The sequence below is a fragment of the Amphibalanus amphitrite genome, unplaced genomic scaffold (genome assembly GCF_019059575.1).
Source record: "Amphibalanus amphitrite isolate SeventyFive unplaced genomic scaffold, NRLGWU_Aamphi_draft 000596F_arrow, whole genome shotgun sequence".
NCBI lineage: Eukaryota > Metazoa > Arthropoda > Thecostraca > Balanomorpha > Balanidae > Amphibalanus > Amphibalanus amphitrite.
Window position 1 is genome coordinate 363,267 of NW_024882090.1, and position 23,139 is coordinate 386,405.

At 48.6% G+C, this 23,139-nt stretch overlaps 2 protein-coding genes across 2 annotated transcripts; both read left to right on the forward strand.

The window, feature by feature from the left end:
• The first annotated feature begins 1,573 nt into the window (after nt 1–1,573).
• On the forward strand, nt 1,574–20,028 carry LOC122394528. Its single transcript, XM_043391466.1, has 10 exons — nt 1,574–1,606; nt 14,023–14,099; nt 14,737–14,817; nt 15,185–15,331; nt 15,880–16,001; nt 16,736–17,008; nt 17,681–18,030; nt 18,156–18,334; nt 18,886–19,142; nt 19,836–20,028. Exons 2-10 carry the CDS (start codon nt 14,088–14,090, stop codon nt 20,026–20,028), a joined length of 1,614 nt encoding a protein of 537 aa, XP_043247401.1. The 5' UTR covers nt 1,574–1,606; nt 14,023–14,087.
• Nucleotides 19,351–21,793, forward strand: LOC122394527. Its single transcript, XM_043391465.1, has 2 exons — nt 19,351–19,989; nt 20,608–21,793. Exon 2 carries the CDS (start codon nt 20,698–20,700, stop codon nt 21,418–21,420), a length of 723 nt encoding a protein of 240 aa, XP_043247400.1. The 5' UTR covers nt 19,351–19,989; nt 20,608–20,697; the 3' UTR covers nt 21,421–21,793.
• Nucleotides 21,794–23,139: the final 1,346 nt, after the last annotated feature.

Below are 23,139 nucleotides of genomic sequence, written 5' to 3' on the forward strand. Positions count from 1 at the left end.
TCTGTTTAGTTTTATGCGAATGCGATGGACGGTGGGCATCCGGTCCGATTCGGTTATTTAGCTACCCAGGCAGTTAACAATTTAGTAAATACCAATCCCCTATGGTTTTGTGGAATCGATATCGTGGATGACAAATATCTATTGTAATTATTTTTCCCAAAAGCTTTGTGGGATGATCACATAAAAACGGTAAGATAATAACAAACCACAGCTACTTCTCTGAAGCATGTCAGTGCTTCTGCACTTTGATGCTCCTCTAAACAAGCGCCCATTGCTAAATGGTATATGGTGCTTGTTTGCGGCCATTGGCCTCTGTGATGCTACTTTGATGCCCCGAGATACACCCTACGTAGTTAATTAGGTACGTTTCCCAGCGTCCAAAACGGTCCAGGCGCCCCAAGGTAAGTAAGCACCACACAATTACGGATATTATCAAATGGACGGCCGGGCGGTCTCACTTTCCGTGCCAGAGACGGCCAAATTATCGTGAGCGCAGCTCGGGGGGACGTGTTTAATCCCGGGACGCAGGGAGAGTCGGATAGAGAGAGAGAGATCGGCCACTCATGCGGACCGGACTGTCCTAACTCTCAGACGACCCAGCCAGGAATCTGGAGTCACTTTCTTCCTCTGACGGCGTGGGGTGCGGCCCGAGATCTCCCCCGGCGCTGGGTAGGTGGACGGGAAGGGCCGAAGGGGAGGAGTTGGTGTAAAGAGAGACTTCTGGTGTAGAAACCTTCCCCGGGGCTGTGCGAACTGAAGGATTGGTGTGTGGGAGATGTTGATTGTTCTCAACTCATTATGAACTCAGGCTCAGTAAATTGGTCGAAGAATGAATTGAATAATCATCGTTCCAAGAATAACCAGCAAAACATTGCGGGTCCCTAACCGTTTTCAGCTTTGAGTTTCTTTCATACCAAACGGTTATAAAAAAAAACTCACGATTACAAAAGAGCTAAGATGGAAAGGCAAACAGGGAGATATATCGAGATTCGAGAGTACCTGAAACATTTACACTACATAGATACAGCCAAGTTCCTATGTTACGAGCTGATATAGAGATAGAAACATATTTATATCCGAATTTTATTATATAAAGTAGGAGTCGCAAAATGTAGAGTCATTAAAGGGACCCTCCCACCTTAACATTAGATTTGAGTTGAGATAGCCAAAATGGGGTCCCTGGCTCACAATTACCGGTTTCGGCACTCACAACATCGAGAAATGCCTTAAATCGGAAATATTGAATTTCAAAATTGCAGCATTTTGATTCAGAGGGGCTAATGCTTAGGAATACCCCTCTGAATGTGTGACGTCAGCGCAAATATCTAACGATTTTTAAATGTTTGATTAAAACGTTTTGTAGCACGCGGTGGTATATGCTATTTGCGCGCAACATCTGCCGCAAGCGCCGCACTTCTAAATTAAAGTCGCTAGAAACAGCGGAGATCCCAAAAAAGTAAACAAAAGTAAAAGTCTAATATCTTGAAAAACGGTGAATATTTTTCGGTGAAATTTGGTAGATATTCGTTTTTGCTCTTTCTGAACCGAGCGACATCACTTTCATGCCAATTCATAAACTTTTTTGAAGGTGGGAGGGTCCCTTTAAGTATCAAAGACTGATAACAGAAAAACAAAAGACCGCTTAAAAAGATCTGCAAACCATTGAAGCCCACACGGTCTCCACTCTGCTAGTATAAAGGAGGTCGGCAGACGTTTTGAAATACTGAAAGTGAGTTTAGATATATTCTTGGCCAGCTTCCTTAAAAGCCAATACGGCTTCCTTCATCATTTCGCCACTGAATACAAACGACCGCATAACAATAAGATTCAAATACATCGTCCGGCATCTCCACATCGGCTCGGGGACGCTTCAAAACACTTTTTTCTCGCCATATGAAGACTCGGGAGGGGCCTCATCCAGACACCTTTTCTCCGGCGATCCTTATCCCTGCCGGGGGACTCGGCTGCGCCACCCAGAGAAAGCCAACTGCAGCACGAGTGGCGGGCGGCCACCCCCGGGGCCCGGCTAAAAAGTGACCGCCACGCCGGGGTGCGGCGCACTCCATGAAGAGTGAAACCATCGCCGACGGCACTGACGGGATGCCGATCGTGGTTTCGGCTGCCCCCGGCCGGTCTTCTCGCGGCGGTGGATCGTCGCCGGGGTAGCGTCGCAGCCGTCGGTTGACCGCCGCGGGTGACCCAGAACGGGCGGCCGAGCGCCGGGCGCGCGGTGCGCCGGGCGGAGCGCCGGGCCAGTGCAGCGCCGGCGCCGGCCGGGTGAGGAGCGGTGAGGGACGGGCGAGGATTGTGTGACGGGTGACGGTCGGTCAACGGTGGTGGACCAGGTGAGTGGGGCGCAGTGAGGGTGGTTGGGCCTACAGGGTTTACTCCAGTTGCTAGGTGCCAGAAGGATAGGACGGCAACTGTTTTGATTTCGATTAATACTGCAAAAAACATAATCTTTATTAAAAATTTATCAAGCGCATTAGAAATATCCGATGGCAGAATTTCATAAATGCAAAAATTGCTTGAAAGTAGCACGATACGGCTTTATGTTTAGGTAGCTGCTGCAATCGGACTAATATACCAACTTGTAAAATGATAAAAATCTCTATCTCTAAGCATTGAGGGCACACTTCTTGAACAGAGAATTTCCGAAATGCAAAGGTTTTCAACATCGCAATTTACAATATCTAGTATTGTAAATTGCGATGTTGAAAACCTTTGCATTTCGGAAATTCTCTGTTCAATAAGTGTGCCCTCAATGCTTAGAGATAGAGATGAGACTAGAGATGCTTAGAGAGATGAGCACGTCGAGAGTGGTGATTCCCAAATTTGCACTTTTTCATGCACTTGGGACAATTGTCTCGAATTATCACCGCATCATTTTTATTTCGAAACGTCGTAGATCGCGAGACGTCAAACACGTTACCAGACATCGGCATTTGCAATATAAGAAGGACGTGCCGAACCAACTCATTTAGGACAATCCATAACATCATTTATTGATGCTCAGCATTGACCAGAAATGCCTATGGAAGTATGGAACAGATCAAATACAGAAAGGCAGTGGTTCATTTATGTAGCTGACGGTGTGAGACCGACGCCGGGTCAATTCCACCTCTAGAACAAACGACATTCATATTCTAATGTGTTAGGCCAGGTGTCAAGATCAGCATACATTTCGACGAAGTCAAGGCTAGTCTCACATCCGTCCGCCTCCCCCCCCCCCCCTCCCTTCCCGTGCCTTCGCAGTCGGTAGCGTCGGTGGTATCGCAATTCGACACGCCATCAGCTAATGTCCGTCGGGGTCGGCGGTAGCTCGGTCGCGGTTGTTTTCCAGCATGTTGTTTTCGGGTGTCATTCACGTGCCGTTTCGTGTGCCGAGCTTCCCGCGTCATGCGTCGCAGCCTGCTGGAACGTCTCACAAGGCCACTGGATGTGTGCGCGGTGGGCGGTATCCCGCGACCTCACCGCCGCAGAAGACGGGTGCTCGTCGTCTTGCCGGCGCTGCGGCGAGGTCAGTTTGCAGAGCGGGCCTGGAAGGCTGCCAGGCACGTCCCAGAGCGCGGGTCGGCCCTGGGTCGTGCGGAAGACCGCGGCTGACGGCCGTCTCGGAGTACGGGCGAACGGCTGACGATGTGGCGCGGGGGCAGTTAAACCGGCGGCCGGCGATGGCTAAAGGCCTGTCGTGCGCTGTTACGCGCCTCTCGACCTGTGCCCGGTCATGACTGGGGTCGTTCATAGCTCGAGCAGACGGAGCCGCTCTCGGTACGGGGCGGCGATGGTGAAATCAATCACTTCTCGAGCGTGCGTTACCTGGCACGTGTTCCTCTGATGGACTGTCTTGCCGCTCAGATGGTGAGCACGGCGCTTTGTCAGCGTGATTGGCATCTGTTTGCCGCGGAGGCGGTGGGTTGTTGCTGCGACTCACGCCGTTTTGTGGGCGCCAGAGCCTGAAGCTGCCAGCTCTAATACGGCTCCGTCCGTCTGAGATGCTTCAAGGGATGAGACACTCGCAAACAAGCTCAGGATGGTACTGAAGGACACTGCAAAACTTGGTACCCGGCTAGAGGATTGCATTTTTATCAAATGGACCCTAGGCCTAACAGTCAATACTTTCTACATTGTCGTCCTCCAGTAATATGTGACTTTCAAATATCTGTGTATAGGCGCTAGATTCAAAAAGCAAATCAAAACATGGTATGATAAAACACCGGTAATTAAAACTTCTTTCCAGAAAAGTAGCGTCACCCCAAATCTGCCTCGCGGCCAATTTACATCACCGTAACCTGTCAGATGGCTTCACTGAGACCGATAGTGCAATTACATTATTACACTATTACATCTAACTAGCCGTGACTGGAGAGACGGATGCCGGTAATCATGCCTGATACCACAGCAGACCTCCATGTTGAATCAGTCACGGTTCTCATATCGCGCATCCGTGACTACCGTGGCCACGCCTCTGAGCAGCCCCCGTCACCGCCGGATATTCAGTGGGGCCCGGCGTTCTGGCATTGTTCGGCGCACAAGGCACCTGCGTCTTGGAATACAGCGAGGCGGCTCATTTTCCGCTCATACATGCCAGGGCCTCCTCTAAGGATTTTTCACTGGGTGGGCAAAATTTTCGCTACTCCCCTGCCCAAGGGTGGATCCCAGCCACGTCTGTCAAGACAGCCTCAGATTCAGATTCACTTTCAGAATCACATTCGGATCCCCTTAGATTTTCATAAAAACTGGTCCATGGGTACAGTTTTGGACGCTGATTCCAATGGTGAAGTCTGTTTTTCGCCACATATTATACTTTGGCCCCTAGAGGCATTCAAAGTTTTTTTGGGGCGAAGGGGGACCCCCTTAGATTTTCATAAAAACTGGTCTATGTGTACAGTTTTGGACGCTGATTCCAACGGTGAAGTCTGTTTTTCGCCACATATTATACTTTGGCCCCTAGAGGCATTCAAAGTTTTTTGGGGGAAGGGGACCCCCTTAGATTTTCATAAAAACTGGTCCATGTGTACAGTTTTGGACGCTGATTCCAATGGTGAAGTCTGTTTTTCGCCACATATTATACTTTGGCCCCTAGAGGCATTCAAAGTTTTTTGGGGCGAAGGGGAACCCCCTTAGATTTTCATAAAAACTGGTCCATGTGTACAGTTTTGGACGCTGATTCCAATGGTGAAGTCTGTTTTTCGCCACATATTATACTTTGGCCCCTAGAGGCATTCAAAGTTTTTTTTGGGGCGAAGGGGGACCCCCTTAGATTTTCATAAAAACTGGTCCATGTGTACAGTTTTGGACGCTGATTCCAAAGGTGAAGCCTGTTTTTCGCCACATATTATACTTTGGCCCCTACAGGCATTCAAAGTTTTTTGGGGAAGGGGGACCCCCTTAGATTTTCATAAAAACTGGTCCATGTGTACAGTTTTGGACGCTGATTCCAATGGTGAAGTCTGTTTTCGCCACATATTATACTTTGGCCCCTAGAGGCATTCAAAGTTTTTTTGGGGCGAAGGGGGACCCCCTTAGATTTTCATAAAAACTGGTCCATTGGTACAGTTTTGGACGCTGATTCCAATGGTGAAGTCTGTTTTTCGCCACATATTATACTTTGGCCCCTAGAGGCATTCAAAGTTTTTTTGGGGCGAAGGGGGACCCCCTTAGATTTTCATAAAAACTAGTCCATGTGTACAGTTTTCGACGCTGATTCCAACGGTGAAGTCTGTTTTTTCGCCACATATTATACTTTGGCCCCTAGAGTAGAGGTCTGCACCGGCCGGCTGCAGCCGCGGCTGGCTGCAGCCCCACGGCTGTGGGCCGGGGCGGCTGCAAATATCTCCAAGAACACGGCTACGGCTGTGGCCACGGCTGTGAGATTTCAAGCTCAATCTTAAGTACTCAAATATAAAATTCTAAATCCTTAATCTTAAATTCTGATAAGCAGGCTAGCCTGTAAAAATCATGCAAAGGATGCCCAGCAACATTGAAAGTGGTGAAGTGAAGCCTTTGAAAACCTGTAATGGTTTTACCATTTGCTGTAGGGGAGTTTGCACTCTGGTACAGAATACTAATTATAGGTACCAATTGTTCCTTCATCATCAAGAGCTTGACAGTTTCAGAAAATCCAACATGTTGCATTGTCACATACCTCTCAAATCAATCTCACCTGGTCATTAGGAGAGCACCTTACAGCTATTGAAGACGAGCATTCAATAATTCTTTCAGGTAATAGAAAAAGAAATTACGCCTAGGCAAAGGCAGGTAAAGGCTTCATAAAAATATTATCTTAAATAACTCTTAGATGTATTTCTGGATTTTCGGCAAGTCCAATTACATAATATAAAACTGGCGTTTTATGTTCTAACTGGTGTGTGAGTGACCGCTAACAGAAAATGCTGATCAACGAAGCCAATGGAATTAGATTATAAGTGAGCATGAACCTTACTCACGGTTAATTCATATGATGGTGAAAACCCTGAACACGTAATTCACATGACGGTGAAAACCCTGAACACAATATTTCTTACGCGAGCTGTTGACTTTACTAATAAAATGACGTCTTCTTCTGAAAATGTTAAAATTTGATACTCAATCTTTGTTTGAGAGCAAATTTTTAACTGTTTGGCATTATTATTAAGCAAATATAAATTTTATGGCTGTCTATAGTGACACAAAACAATTTTTATTGCCACTTCTATGCTATTGACGTCATTAACAACTCAAATAAAATTTTTGATTGAAAGAGGCAACTGTGGCTCGCACGTCCTTGGGGATTTGAGCGAAGATCATTATTTGGAAAAATCAAAATAGATCAATATTTTTCTTTCTTGGATGCTCCCTAGTGTTTTGATGCCTTGCATATCAAATTAGTTTGAGACTTGCTCACAAGGCTGCTTCAAGCCTGGCATATCAATATCACACCCCAGAAAATATGCAAGGTAAGAAAGAAGCAAGAGTTTTGACTAGACAATCACTGTTTGACAGTCCATCAACTTCAGTTTCATTTTCCATACCTAACATTGATAATGAAAAGCATCAGGGTCTGTCGTTCTGTCCCACAACCATGCTTCAGGATTTGGCATTAGATGTCTACACTGCTAGTGCTTCTATTCTGGTTCGTTGTTTATGTTTTCTGTTGATGTAGGTACCTACCTAACCATTTTTCTTAACCCCTTGCAAGGGCTTGTGTAGGCATGCGTTGCGCATCAGGCTTCAGGCCTTCAGCCTAAAGCCAGATACACAACCACTTAACCTATGATGCTTCATGAGCTTGAGAATCTATAGCCCATTGCAATGTGCTTTTGGCTATATGTTTCAACCAAAAACAACTTATTATATACTATTTGGTTGCATTTCATTTAAAGTATTCACGGCCGGCTGACGGCTGGCTGCCCACAGTTTGCCACGGCTGTGGGCGGCTGTGGCTGTGGAGCCACGGCTGCGGGGCGGCTAGGCTGTGGAAAATTGCAGCCGTGCAGAACTCTACCCTAGAGGCATTCAAAGTTTTTTGGGGCGAAGGGGGACCCCCTAGATTTTCATAAAAACTGGTCCATGGTTACAGTTTTGGACGCTGATTCCAATGGTGAAGTCTGTTTTTCGCCACATATTATACTTTGGCCCCTAGAGGCATTCAAAGTTTTTTGGGGGAAGGGGACCCCTTAGATTTTCATAAAAACTGGTCCATGTGTACAGTTTTGGACGCTGATTCCAACGGTGAAGTCTGTTTTTCGCCACATATTATACTTTAGCCCCTAGAGGCATTCAGATTCACTTTCAGAATCACATTCGGACCCCCTTAGATTTTCATAAAAACTGGTCCATGGGTACAGTTTTGGACGCTGATTCCAATGGTGAAGTCTGTTTTTCGCCACATATACTTTGGCCCCTAGAGGCATTCAGATTCACTTTCAGAATCACATTCGGACCCCCTTAGATTTTCATAAAAACTGGTCCATATGGATACAGTTTTGGACGCTGATGCCTGATTCCAATGGTGAAGTCTGTTTTTCACCACATATTATACTTTGACCCCTAAAGGCATTCAAAGTTTTTTGGGGGCGAAGGGGGACCCCCTTAGATTTTCATAAAAACTGGTCCATGGGTACAGTTTTGGACGCTGATTCCAACAGTGAAGTCTGTTTTTCGCCACATATTATACTTTGGCCCCTAGAGGCATTCAAAGTTTTTTGGGGGAAGGGGACCCCCTTAGATTTTCATAAAAACTGGTCCATGTGTACAGTTTTGGACGCTGATTCCAATGATGAAGTCTGTTTTTCGCCACATATTATACTTTGGCCCCTAGAGGCATTCAAAGTTTTTTTGGGGCGAAGGGGGACCCCCATAGATTTTCATAAAAACTGGTCCATGTGTACAGTTTTGGACGCTGATTCCAATGGTGAAGTCTGTTTTTCGCCACATATTATACTTTGGCCCCTACAGGCATTCAAAGTTTGTTTAAGGCGAAGGGGGACCCCCTTAGATTTTCATAAAAACTGGTCCATGGGTACAGTTTTGGACGCTGATTCCAACGGTGAAGTCTGTTTTTCGCCACATATTATACTTTGGCCCCTAGAGGCAATCAAAGTTTTTTGGGGAAGGGGACCCCCTTAGATTTTCATAAAAACTGGTCCATGTGTACAGTTTTGGACGCTGATTCCAATGGTGAAGTCTGTTTTTCGCCACATATTATACTTTGGCCCCTAGAGGCATTCAAAGTTTTTTGGGGCGAAGGGGGACCCCCTTAGATTTTCATAAAAACTGGTCCATGGTTACAGTTTTGGACGCTGATTCCAATGGTGAAGTCTCTTTTTCGCCACATATTATACTTTGGCCCCTAGAGGCATTCAAAGTTTTTTTGGGGCGAAGGGGGACCCCTTAGATTTTCATTAAAACTGGTCCATGTGTACAGTATTGGACGCTGATTCCAATGGTGAAGTCTGTTTTTCGCCACATATTATACTTTGGCCCCTAGAGGCATTCAATTTTTTGAATGCCTCTAGGGGCCAAAGTATAATATGTGGCGAAAAACAGACTTCTTCATTGGAATCAGCGTCCAAAACTGTACACATGGACCAGTTTTTATGAAAATCTAAGGGGGTCCCCCTTCACCACAAAAAAAAACTTTGAATGCCTCTAGGGGCCAAAGTATAATATGTGGCGAAAAACAGACTTCACCGTTGGAATCAGCGTCCAAAACTGTACACATGGACCAGTTTTTATGAAAATCTAAGGGGGTCCCCCTTCGCCCCCAAAAAAAACTTTGAATGCCTCTAGGGGCCAAAGTATAATATGTGGCGAAAATCAGACTTCACCATTGGAATCAGCGTCCAAAACTGTACACATGGACCAGTTTTTACGAAAATCTAAGGGGGTCCCCCTTCGCCCCAAAAAAACTTTGAATGCCTCTAGGGGCCAAAGTATAATATGTGGCGAAAAACAGACTTCACCATTGGAATCAGCGTCCAAAACTGTACACATAGACCAATTTTTATGAAAATCTAAGGGGGTCCCCCTTCCCCCAAAAAACTTTGAATGCCTCTAGGGGCCAAAGTATAATATGTGGCGAAAAAGAGACTTCACCATTGGAATCAGCGTCCAAAACTGCACCCATGGACCAGTTTTTATGAAAATCTAAGGGGGTCCCCCTTCGCCCCAAAAAACTTTGAATGCCTCTAGGGGCCAAAGCATAATATGTGGCGAAAAACAGACTTCACCATTGGAATCAGCGTCCAAAACTGTACACATGGACCAGTTTTTATGAAAATCTAAGGGGGTCCCCCTTCCCCCAAAAAAACTTTGAATGCCTCTAGGGGCCAAAGTATAATATGTGGCGAAAAACAGACTTCACCGTTGGAATCAGCGTCCAAAACTGTACACATGGACCAGTTTTTATGAAAGTCTAAGGGGGTCCCCCTTCGCCCCCAAAAAAACTTTGAATGCCTCTAGGGGCCAAAGTATAATATGTGGCGAAAAACAGACTTCAGCATTGGAATCAGCGTCCAAAACTGTACCCATGGACCAGTTTTTATGAAAATCTAAGGGGGTCCGAATGTGATTCTGAAAGTGAATCTGAATCTGAGGCTGTCTTGACAGACGTGATCCAGCCACTGTTTTGGGGTTCAACCAATTTCATAACCTGTTACCGGGGGGGGGGGGGGGGGCGGGGGTGAGGCGAAATAAGCAGTGCCGTTATTGCAAATAAGATGATAGTTTGCAAAGTTAACGTTTGTCGTATGTTTTATGGTTAGCAATGCTCGAGCGATTCGTTCCAGAGTTACATTTACAGCCCTCTGCAAACTGCGTGGTAGGTAGGTATTCTTATTCGGTATTCTTGCTATTTTGACAATGCACCAGTTTTTGTGACCTTGTGACCTGACCTCGGGTCACTGGAACCTAAAACTCCAAGGCCAAGTGACAAACAGATGCTCCAAGTCGTGTCTTAAATTTGGTAGCGCTACGTGCTATAGAACTCACGCTATCAACGAAAAACTCTGGCATTCGGTTGCCGCTAAACTGTTAGTCCAATTTTCCCCTGACCTTGTACCGGGTTTGTGACCTGGTGACCTGACCTGAAAAGACTAGAGACCTGAAATTTTCAGGACAAGTGCCAAAAGGTTGCCCCAGAGGGTATGCGAAATTTGAGCGCCGCCGTTTTTACGTTATTTGTGAAAAACCTTAGGGGGGTGCATCAACCCCCCTCATCGGGCGAGGGCTAACTAACATAATACATTGTAGTAAAGGCTACCCGAACCGGTAATGATTCTTGCTTATTTGTTCAGCTCAGCCGTATTTAGAGATTTAGCTGGCTTTGTCCATGAATAACAATATCGGCAGGGGCGTAGCCAAGGGGGAGGGGCCACGGGGGCAATGGCCCCCTCCCTTGAGCGCAAAACGCGCCATGGGAGAGCCCCTCAGGCCCCGGGATATTTTTTTCAAACACTGGATAAAACGTCTTTTACTCGGAAGAAAATTGATATCGAAGTTTCATTTCTCTGGCCTTCTGATGACCCAATGGGCCCCTGCACTCATCCGATGACCCCCGGTTTTCTGGGGCCCCTGGTCGCCTAGGGGGCCCCGGTCGCTTGAGGGCTAGTCGCCTGGGGGCCCCTGGTCGCCTGGGGGCCTGGTCGCCTGGCCCCTGCCCCCTGGTCGCCTGGAAGAACGTTTCTCACCTGCAGTGGCATAGCCAAGGAGGGGGCCAAAGGGACCATGCCCCCCCTGGAAGCCAGGGGTCCTTATTCTATAGGGGCCCCTGGCTGACACAGTGGGCCCTTGGCGACATAAAGGCCCCTGCGGTAGATCCTTTGACACAGCTGAGTAGTTATACTTTGGCCAAGAGAGCCCCAATTTTAGAGCCTTGGGGCCCTATTGAAACCAGGGGGCCAGTTGGATGGGATGGGTCCAACTTGGGTCCAACGGTGTGTAAACAGAATCAATGCGTTCCGACTGTTGGTCTGACCCTATATCGGTTTGAGGGAGCTCGGATCGGATCCACTGTCGATTTGAGGGGGCCCTATCGGTTTGAGGAAGCCCTCAAATGCCCTGAACGGGTCCTTAGTTTGTCTAAGAGAGCCCTCCGTCGGCATGACTGGGCCTCTGCAAGTGCAAGGAGGGCTTTTGTCGGTCTTAGTGGCCCTTAGGCGGCTTATATGACCCTCAGACGGCTTACGAGGCTCTCATGCGCTGTAGGGGCCTCTGACGGTCTGAAGAACCCTCATCCGACCTACGGGCCCTCAGACCGCCCTCAAAACCGACTGGCGACTCTATGAAGCTATTCGTGGGCCTATCTAACAGGGCCCATGGACTGCTTACCCCCTAAGTTCTAATATTTTTGTTAATAAATATTTTTTTCCTATTTATTTGGGCTCCCTCCAAAAAAATATTGGATGCAACCAGATGGCTTTTTGGATTTTGAGGGGGTTATCTTGGGCCCCTGTGCGGTTGGCGCCCTCCTTGAGGAAATCCTGGCTACGCCCCTGAATATCGGGCAACCAGAAAACTTTTTTTGACCTTCAAACAGCATCCAGTTTGCTTAAGACCAGAAAGGTAGTACCGGACGTCCGGCCGGACCAGGATTTTTGCATTTGCTACTGGGTGGGCAAATCGACGCCACTGGGTGGGCAATTGTGGTGACTGGGTGGGCATTTGCCCACCCAGTGGGTATGTTAGAGGAGGCCCTGATACATGCTTCACTTGTCGACGGCCGGCGAGCCGTGCGCGCTGGGATTGGTCGTCCGCTCTGCCGTCTCAGTGAATGGCATATCACACGGAGCGTGGCCTCCCGTTCCTGGCCCGCGGGGCGGCTGTCACTGCACCCCATGATAATTCCAGGGTCACTGTATCAGAGTACCTGCTCCAGGGCCATAGTATCGAAGCACCCGCTCCAGGGTCACAATGCTGTATCGGGACATCCGCACACAGACACGCAAGATGGGCTTCCTGTGTCGTGTGGCCGTTCATGTTACGTCACCTCCGGTCTCTCTTCACCCCTCCCCCCCTCTCTCTCTCTCTCTCTCTCTCTTCTCTCTCTCTCTCTCTCTCTCTCTCTCTCTCTCTCTCTCTCTCTCTCTCTCTCTCTCTCTCTCTCTCTCTCTCTCTCTCTCTCTCTCTCTCTCTCTCTCTCTCTCTTCCGTTTTGTACGTATATTTCCTGTTGCTGATTGCCGATTTAATATCAGCAACCAATTTTACCGCCTTCCTCATAATTGCTTAATGCTAACGTCAGTCACTTAGCATGGCCTAGCTTTCCACTATTTCGTGCAGAAAGCTGACATGCCCAATTCATACCTACCAGCACGCATGTTTCTGCTATGCCTGGTTTGCAGAACAACAGACGGCAGCAAATCGCCCCCGTTTTACGGATATGGTTGCATAGCCAAGCACCAGCATCGTTGTTTGGCCGTGTTAACAAGCGGAAACAGGGGCGCTTAATCGAAGCACTCAGCTCCCTGTGGCTGTGTAAGGGATGTCAGGCGTTCATTGTGTTTCGAACAACACCACAGTCTATTTGCGGCATATAGGAGACTGTATGGCTAAAACACCCGACTGGGATTTACCCGCTGCAATACCGGAAGCCATCGCGAGTTCACAGATTCCGTCGGTCGGGTATTGGTCATGTGACGAAGTCGCTCGACCGAGTCAGAAACCTCACGGAGTGGCGCTTCGCTCCGCTATATTTATGATCGCTTCTCGCTGGTGTTCAGTGGCCCAGCAAGCAGAAAAAGCCAAACTTGGCGTTTTTTCTTGGCGATGTTCCGGGCGTCAAATGGCCCGTGTGATACCGGTCATGCAGGCCAGTAATGACCCGTGTAGTTGGCTAAGCGACTGTCGTGCGCAGCACGCTGCACGGCCGGGACTGGCGGCTGTTTTTTTTTTTAGGAAGCATTGGAAGGTAGCTGCAACAGTAGTGGATTTAGGGTGGTACTGAGCGGATTATACAGCGTGGGACCCCGACGTAACGTAGAAGGGTGGGGCACCAACGCGGAAACTTGCGTAATTTTGACCTTCAGTCTCCTTCAAAATAGTTTTGAGTGATAAGCGTTCACTTACAATCAAATAGGTTCCTGTCGCTTAAAGTCAGAATCAACTGACACTATCAGCTGACTTCATCATAAGAGCACACTATAGTATTTGGACATCCCGTTGTTTAATCAAAAGTTAGCCGAACCGTTACTCTTCTGTCGGTCACCGCACTGCCCGAACCTGGTCAGACCCAGCGGGAGATGAATCTGACCATTCGGCGTGCTTCCGTCGACCACTGAGCGGCCCGCAAGGCTATACCACACCGCTCCGAGGTCCACTCCGCTCACCAGCCGGGCCGGGCCGAGCCGCCGCGCCGCGTCCGGCCGGCCGGTGCAGCCGAGCGGCGGCCGCGCGGGTCAGCTCTCCGGGTCGCGTATTTTGAATTCACCATAGGGCTCAGCCATTCCTAGAGGAATTCTAGGCACCTTGGAAAAAAGCGAAATCGCGCTAGGGATTTCAGCCGATCTGGCAGCTCTTCCGATGCCACTGGCGCGCCTTTTAATCCAAAGCGCCTTTTTCGTGTCTCATGTTTGCTCGTTTATTGCGGAGGCCTATATATGCTTCAAGATGCTGGAAAAGGTTGGTGATTAATAAGTATTTCCATTTTAGGTGCATGTTCTTTGCAAGAAATACAGTTGTTGTTGCTGTTGTTGTGGGTTAGGGCGCAAGAAATACAGGTATATGTCAAGTTTAGGTCCTAACTATAACTGTGACGCTGTTGATACAAATCTGTAACAGCAAAAAAATTATGTTTTAGGTTACGTTAGGCTGTAAGTTTTAGGTTGCATTGTAGGTTTGTAGGTAGTAGATTGGTAGGTTATAGGTGAAAAGGTAAGGTTAGTTCAGGTTTGATTATGTTTTTCTTTTAGTTACGAGACATATAAGTATCATTTTTGGATTCAGGATGTCAAATAATGGTCGGAAACACTAAATTCAAAATTAACTAATTTTGAAGCGGGGACCTCCATGTGTACCGGCCAAATAATGTAAGAATATGAAAAAATTATCCATGAAATCTGCTTAGGACTTAAACTTGACATTTACCCACATGGCTATAGGTATCACCAGCAGAATTATAATCTTTACATAGGTAATTTTTAAGAAATGCTGTAAGTGAAGATTATGAGTCGTGTAACCATTGTTACTATATTGATATTAAATATTGAATAGGTACAAGTCCGCCACTAACTTTATGGAACATTCCTTCTTCCAACAGGATCACTTCCAAGTAATCTGGAAGGCTGATGCCAAGTACATCTTGTGCGAGAAGCTTGATATGATTCCTGACCTGGAACCGGTGAGCATCAAATATAGCAATTTGCTTAAAGCAATAGCAATTGCCGATGATGGCAATTTCAATTTGCAGTAACACATATTATATGTAATTGGTTTGAGCCATGTTGCAATCATTTCATGAATGAAAACTTCCATTTTTAAAATGGAACTATCAACTTTCCCCACAGGCTTCGGTAACAAAGTTTTATCAATTGTGAATGACAATATTATTGGTATGAGTGGTGTGTGCGGTGATCTGTATTTGAATATAACGCGTCTTGTCACTAAGTATTTGTCATCTGCATTATAGCTGACTATTACGGTAATACGATCGTGCATTGGTCCCAGACAAGAATACCCCAGTGAGACCTTGCATTATTTCGTTTCAGGAGTTGATGGAGGGCACCACTGTGGCCTACCGATGTCCGGCGTCAAAGGAATCGGCCCTGCAGTGGATTCAGCTGTACCAAGAGGCCGCCAACATCACCCTGACGACGTACGACTCCATGTCGAATGGCCAAAGGGTGGTGTACTGGGTGAGAGCTTTAGTTTATGAAATACCAGTTTGGGCTCGCCGTGTAAAGCTCGGCAGGGGGGTACTTTTGCCCGAGCACTCGACCTGGGCCCGCCAATGGAAAATTCTGCTGGTGCAGAGCCTCCTGAGGGTTCAGCAAAGACCCGCCGTATGAAAGCCTGTCGGGGTCTACTGACAGAGGGCCCGGCGGCCTGGGCTGGCTGCATGAATCCCCAGCTTGATGCCGCGTACTGAGGACCAGTCATCCAGCCGTCATACCGGGTGTCTCGGAGGACTGGACGGGCACCTACCAGCGGGCCCGCTAGATTTCGGGAGGGTCAGCTGACCCCTTTGTCCCCCTGACTCCTCCCTGGGTGCGCCACTGCACCCAGTAACTTTTACTCTTTTATATCGCAGGAAGGTGCGGGTTAATGAAACACCATGATCAGGGTCAGTTAAAAAGGTAACGTTTTTAAATCGAGAAACTTTCATCCTCATTTAAATGACGGACTAATGAGTGGCAATTGATTTCATCACTTTTGTTAATGTTGTCAATTTTTTTTTTTTCAGGCCAGGCTTCGTTGTCACCACGACGTCCCAGAAAAGCCGAGTCGTCCGAGGAAAAACCAATCCGCCAAGGACACCGGGTGCCCCCTGCGCCTGAAAGTGACTGTCGCCAACATTCCAAAACGGCAAGTTTCTCACCGTCTTTTGTCATTGGCACCTTTTACCAGGGCTGCGGAGTCGACCCAACTTTAGCCAACTCCGACTCCGACTCCGGCCTCACAAAATCGACTCTGACTCCGACTCCGACCTATTAGTTCTGGAAAGCATTTATTTGGTCCTTTGGTTCACCGAACCAGTGCAGAGACGTGAACTTCGGGAGAAAAGAAAAGGCTGATCAAAATCGTAGGTCGATTTTGTTGTCTGACCACTTTGGATCATCGGGATAATTGCCATTTTGCTTTCACCAGACAACAATTTCACTTGATGAAAGGCGATTTTCGGACTACATGGCCGGAGTCGGTAAAATCTTATCGACTCTGGCCAAGAAAAAAGATCGACTCCGACTCCGACCAAAACTGTTGACTCCGACCGACTCCGACTCCGACTCCGCAGCCCTGCTTTTTACAAACGCCTTAGTTGATCAAACGATCAACCGCAATTGAAAAAAAAAAAACTACATATTTGATGAAGGAGTTCGCTGCCGAAAAGATTTCAAGTCGCTATCTTTCTTAGTTGTGCCAATCTTGGCTCAGAAAACTAAAAACGGTGATAATCCGAAACATTTCACCTCGCTCGTTCCTTGCCTCAAAAGGTTTCTTGCTGGTACCCTATAAAAGTGCGTGGAAGGAGCGGAATTTCTTCTGAATAACACCATCGTCTCGTGTTTTTTTATATTTGTTGACGAATCCTCCCTTTCCAGGAATAGGTCTACAGACCCATGCGCGGCTTACGAGCTACGGGTGACATGTAACAAGAAGCCCCACAACCACGCCGTGGACAACGCTGCCGCTCTGAGACATCGACGCGTCTCTGAGCTGACGAAGGCCCGGCTGATGGAGCTGTTCCAGCACCACCACTCGCCCTCCACGGCGCTGGAGACCCTGAAACTACAGCTTCAGGAGGAGCATGGGAGCGCCTACCCGTCGGTGGCCGCAGACCGAGCCATTGTCCCAGATCGGATGGCCGTCTACTAGTAAGTTTTTAACAGCTTGATGCAAAGCCACACTGCCACAAGTTAGCAAGTCTGTAGGGACAGTATCTGAAATAATAAGACTTTCCCTATAAAGTTACACATGATTCTCATATATGAGATGCAATTGATCGTTACACGGAGCAGAGATGATAGGGCTACTCAGAAAAGAAGGCCGCATGTCTGGGATATGTGGTTGCGATCCGAGACTGATCTGGCCATTGACAATTTTTGGGTCCCCTATTGCAATCTGCCTGTTTTCGTGTCACATCCAGTTCTACTGTTATCTATGAATTGTGTTGTGCTAAAAACTCGCAACATTTTACGCTGCGATAAATGCACTCTGGTTTAGTAAAAGCTATCGATAATCATATTACGTACGCCTATGTGTCAGGGTCATTTCCGTTTTCCTGCTTTTCGTGAAAAACCTGAAGGGGAATGGCGTCTAGACGCCCCCCTTCCGGCCCAGCGCAGGTTAACATTATTTTCACCTTGGATTTGTGTAATTCAATGCGCTGAGGGGTAAGCTATATTTTGATTAGGACGAATCAGGAACAAGTGGGACAGCTGAAGCTTAACCATAAGTACACTGTTATGCAATCGGTATTTTATCACAAAATGAAACTGACCACCACTTGCAGCTGGAAGTCAATTGACAATGCAATGTGTTTTCAGCCTGTACTACAAGCACTGTCGGGAGCGTTACCCAGCCTCGACCCAGGAGGAGACCATGGACCTCATCCGCCACATGAAGGACGTCCGCACGGCGGTCTCAGTCGAGGACGGCGAGACGGTGATCGCGGCGGTGACGCCGCTGATGGAGCGCGTCCACACGCTCCCCGACGCGGGAGAGGTGGTCTTCGTCGACGCCTCAGGAGGGATGGACCGGCACGGCCAGCGCGTCTTCCTGCTGATGTGCTGGAGCCCGGCCGGTGGTCTGCCTCTCGGTGTCATCGTCTCCACCTCGGAGACCGAGGCCGTGGTGGACAAAGCCTTCCGGCTGCTCGTCGGGATTTTACCAGACGGTACGATATACCTACATTTGCCATGAATTCCCATATCTGGCGGCTAAACTCTGAATTGTCCAGTCAGTTGTGCATTGGTGTATAAAATCCAATATCGTGTTTGACCGAGAATGCTTCTTTGACAGGCGCCTTTGGCGGGCGTGGAAGGCGCGGCCCTCTGTGCTTCATGACGGACGACTGTCAGGCCGAGCGGAACGCGCTGTCGGCGGTGTGGCCTGAGGCGCGGCTCCTGCTGTGCACGTTTCACGTGCTGCAGGCCGTCTGGCGATGGCTTCACAACGGCAAACATGGCATCGACAAGCAAGTGAGTAGTTTCTACTGGGAATGAATTTCCGTTCATTTTTGTCTAATTACCCCTTTTTGAGAAACACAGAGAGAGAGAGAGAGAGAGAGAGAGGGAGAGAGAGGGAGGCAGAGAAAGAGACAGAGACATAGAGAGAGGGAGGGAGAGAGAGAGAGAGAGAGAGAGAGAGAGAGAGAGAGAGAGAGAGAGAGAGAGAGAGAAAGAGAGAGAAAGAGAGAGAAAGAGAGAGAGAGAGAGAGAGAGAGAGAGAGAGAGAGAGAGAGAGAGAGAGAGAGAGAGAGAGAGAGAGAGAGAGAGAGAGAGAGAGGCAGGCAGACAGCTGGGCAGAGGCAGGCATAGGCAGGCAGTCAGGCATAGACTAGACAGGCATAGGCTGGCAGTCAGGAATAGACATGCAGTGATACTGGTCTAAAAGCTGTAAAAGAACGTAAATGAGTTTGATTAATTTCATCTCAAACACCCCCTATATTTACATTTACCTTCACCCTTCACCCTTCACCCCTCCCGCCTCCCACACTCGGATACCAGTTAAATTGTGCATTTTCTTCCAGCACAGGCAGGCTATCATGGCACTAGCCAAACAGCTCGTGTACGCCAACAATGAGGCGGAGATAGCGACGACGATGGAGCTGGTGGCTACCGAGTGGGGCGAGCGCTACCCACTGCTGGACCAGTACCTGCAGGGTTTCGCTGCCCGCCGTCAAGAGTGGGCGCTGTGTCTCCGCACGGATGTCCCCACCCGGGGACACAACACGAACAACATCGTAGAGTCCGCCTTCAGAGTCCTCAAAGACGCTGTCCTCTACAGGTCAGTCTTTATTCATATGTTTCACCTAATTGCGGTTCAATAAATAAAACAGTTAACCTGGCGTTCATAGACAAACCTGTCTTTTAACTAAAGTTGATTGTAAAACTGTTTCGGTGACCGGAGGTATTGCGATAGATTCATTACTATTTTAAAATATTTCAAGTTGTAAGGTTGCCCAAAAGTGGCAAATGTTGAAGAAATGTCAAAGTTGCAGTTACAGACAAATTCCAATTAATAAAGACAAATAATTGGAAAAAAAGCCAAAGCAGGGGAGTAGTTTTCCTTTCAATATAGGTCGGAGGGCTGAGAGTTAGCCGGTAAAATGTTCTCGAAAACACCATCAAAATCCCTAGGACTGTGCAATTCTCCCCAGTGTCTGCCAAAGTTCAGAGCCTGAAGCCCCCGAAACGGAATTGGACCATACATCCCTTCGTCAAAGACGTTAATTACTAACTTGTGACTTTCATGGATTAACACGGATTAACTTGTGAATATCACGGTTTTACATTTCTGTTAACCCTACATGTGGAAGAAAAACAAACTTTCGCATTTCGGGTAGGTTGTGAAATTGTTAGTTGTGCTTTTGGCTGCTCTTCTGAAAGCCTTATTGTGTCCATACGATGGCAGTCTACCGTTAATTATAGCTGCAAAGAAATTGTTGAAATATTCGCTTGACACGCGCTGTTTTTCCAGGACTCGGGCGTTCAACCTGCTGCAGCTGTTTGATTTCGTCACGGTCCAGCTCAGCAAGCACTACGCCAGGAGGGCGTGCGACGTGGCCAACGGCCGGCAGCGGGCGGCACCGGTCCGCGGCGGCACCAGCCAAGAAACGGGCACTGTGACGCAGGTATTTTGCATGACACGAGAACTGATTGAGGTCACATAAGACAGCTCGTTTTCCAATGCTGGTCCCACCCGTACTGCCACATGGCTGTGCAAAGTGACCAATGCAATCGGCGCACCCCTAAGCACCAATAAACCACATTGCTGTGCATTCACACACAAGAGTCTGTCACTGTACCGCTGTGCCACTGTAGGGCCGCGTGGTGTTGGCGCTGTGTGCCACATCTCGTGACTCGTTTCGCGTTTTTTCTTGTTTCTTCTTTTTTCCCTTTGGGGGTCTGTTTTAAAAGGCCAAGCTGACAGTACTGGGGCGAATGAACAGGTTCGGATTTTCGTACAAGTAACCGTCCGTCAGTTTATGTTGTACAGTCTGTCTTAAAAGTCCGCGAAAAAGCAACGGTGGATCCATCAAGCCTGACCGAGGAAGGGCCTGCTCAATTTGAGTCATCAAAGCAATTGATATTCTCGTCCATTCCCCAGGTCAATTGGTTCGGTGACTTTCAAAGTAAAGCAGGCCTTTCTTCAGTAAGGCTTGATGGATCCACCGTCACTTTGCGCGGTACTTTTAAGACAGACTGTACATACGAATTTTACAGGATTTTATGTGTTGCCCCTCCCACAGGTGACGGAGTTCACCTATCAGGTGAAGTCGCTGACGTCGGTCGGCATCACCTACCTGGTGGACCTGAACGTCGGCGCCTGCACCTGCAGGATGAACCGGCGGACTGGCGGCTGCAAACACCTCCGAGCCGTGCGGCAGCAGACTGGCGCTGTGCCGGAGGCGACGGCGACAAAGGAGACGCGGAGGGCCTTGATGGACATCGCCATGGGGACCAGCCAGCAGCTGCCAGGCAACTGGTTCGACCCTCTGGTCGCCGAGCCGTCCACCTCGTCACCTCCTGTCCCCACGCCCGCCAGCGCCCCCGGAGTCGCGCAGCCCCAGCCGTCGCCGAGTCCCGAGGAGTACGACGACGACGCAATGGACTTCGAGGACCCCGCCGCTGCGGCGGCGGCTGTCAGTGGAGCTGAGCAGCGACGCTCAGATGACCGGACACGCCAAACCGTGGCGTTCATCCAGGAGTGGGCAGCCTTCATGTGCGAGGCAGTCGTCCAGGACGACACCTGGGAGAGGGCTGCCGCTGCCTTTCAGCAGAGGTGGGGCCAGCTGCCCACTGCTGGCCGCCAGTCCGCTCTGCACCAGTTTGGAGGCGCGCAGGGCTGCCGGCGGAACGCCACCCAGATTCCGGTCCAGCCGACCAGCACTGCCCGTCGCACCAGCACCAACGTGCGGGGGCGCGCTCGCTGGCCCGCTGGACGGCCGTGCCGCTCCGCGCGCACCGGGGAGCACGGCTACGTGGCAGCCTCCGCCAGGCGGTCGGCGGCGCCCCACAGCCTGGCCACCTGTGTTGACCAGAACCGCCCCCTGGGGCGCTGAGTGATAGAGGTGAAGTGGGGGTGACCGGGGCAAGTTGGTGCCAGGGGGGGGGGGGGTAAGTTGGGACGGAAGGGATATTTCCAATACTTCTCGACAGTTGGCGTTCAAACTTATTTTGTACATGAACAGTAACGCCGTCTGTTTGTCAACGTGGTGTCGGCGCGTGCTGAGGTAAGTGCTGTTAATAATCGCTACAAATGTGTTTCAGGTACCAAAAGTGATTTTCTTGCTGTGAAAATATTCTCTTCTAGTGTCGTTGTGTGTGCCTTTTTGTTTGCCGCAGGAGTACTGCAAACGTTTGTGTTTTGTCGTTAATGCCCGCATGGATTAGCGATGATTGTTCATGTGAAACATGAATAAAAATGTGTTTAGATAAACTGTTTTTCCTAGTGTACCAACTTGCCTTAGGCCTTGGCCCAACTGACCCCCGCCGCGGGGTAAGTTGGGACATTGGAGGATGGCCGCTTTGATCAGATATGACACCAAGACGATGCTACCATCTCTCTTATATTAAGTCTTCTTTAAAAGATAAAGAAATCAGATCTCAGTTAATAGCCAACAAATAATGATGTATAGTTATACCGAAGTTATGACGCTTCAAGCAATAACTGGCTCAACTAGCGTTAGCGGAATGACGCAAAATTAGCAGGTGACCAGTGACCACTCCCAGTTCGCTAATATGTTTGCATCATTAACATACCTTCCACTATAAGCACGGTTTCTCAATCTTAACATAAAATATAACATCTTTTCATGTAATTTGCATCTCTAATATACCCCAGTCAAACTTGCATCACTAATGTAGTGGGGGACTTCTTGGGAAGAATTAGTTTCTAGGGACTTACACATTTATGCTCATTTCCCCACATTTGTCGCCAGGGGGAGAATTCCCCAGAATTTTCCGCTAGGAGTGGCTGAGCCCTATGGTGAATTCAAAATACGCCTCCGGGTCGGCCGTCGGCCCGCGGCCCACCGCCGAATTAGGATGGATCGGATGGCGTCCCGCAGCGAGCAATACCGGTCAGCGGATACCGAATTCGGCCGGCTATAATACTAATTGACCGCTCGATCCAGGACTAGGCTGGATTACATGCATGAATGGATGAGCGGCGACCGATGACGAACGGATATTGGAGCCGCAGGGCCGCCAAAGAATGTGGTCGCAGTTTTTGTGGGGTCAGAGCTGTTTTGTGTGATTGTCCGAATGATTGAGCCGATATAGATGCACCCTAAAATGTGATTTATGGTGATCTGGGCGATCTAATTTGGACCAATCATCCATTTTAAAAATGTCTGAAACATTTTGTTGGAAATCACTCAGTATAAGTTATAACGAGTAATGCATCGTTTCAATGCTTAGGTATGCTGATGACTTTATCGAAAAGCTGGACTAAACGACACTGCATTCTCCGTTTTCTGTCGTACCGCAGCAGCTCCACCGATGGGCCTCCGTAAGCCGCCCTCCATCGGTGGAAGGACGCGTTCTAGTGTCCTGCTGTCCTGGCTAAGGTCCTCCATGTCCTGGCTCTGACAGAATTCGAATCCACTCTAGCGTGCAGTGGCATGCTTGCTAGAATTGCTCTATGAATGACTGGACGCCCTCCGGCGTCCTGCGATACCGCATAATGGCACGTTGATAAAGACAACCAAAATGTTGATTCAGGCGCTGGTGTTCCCCACACTCATGTACTGTCTTCCTGTTTGGGCCCCCAAATCAAA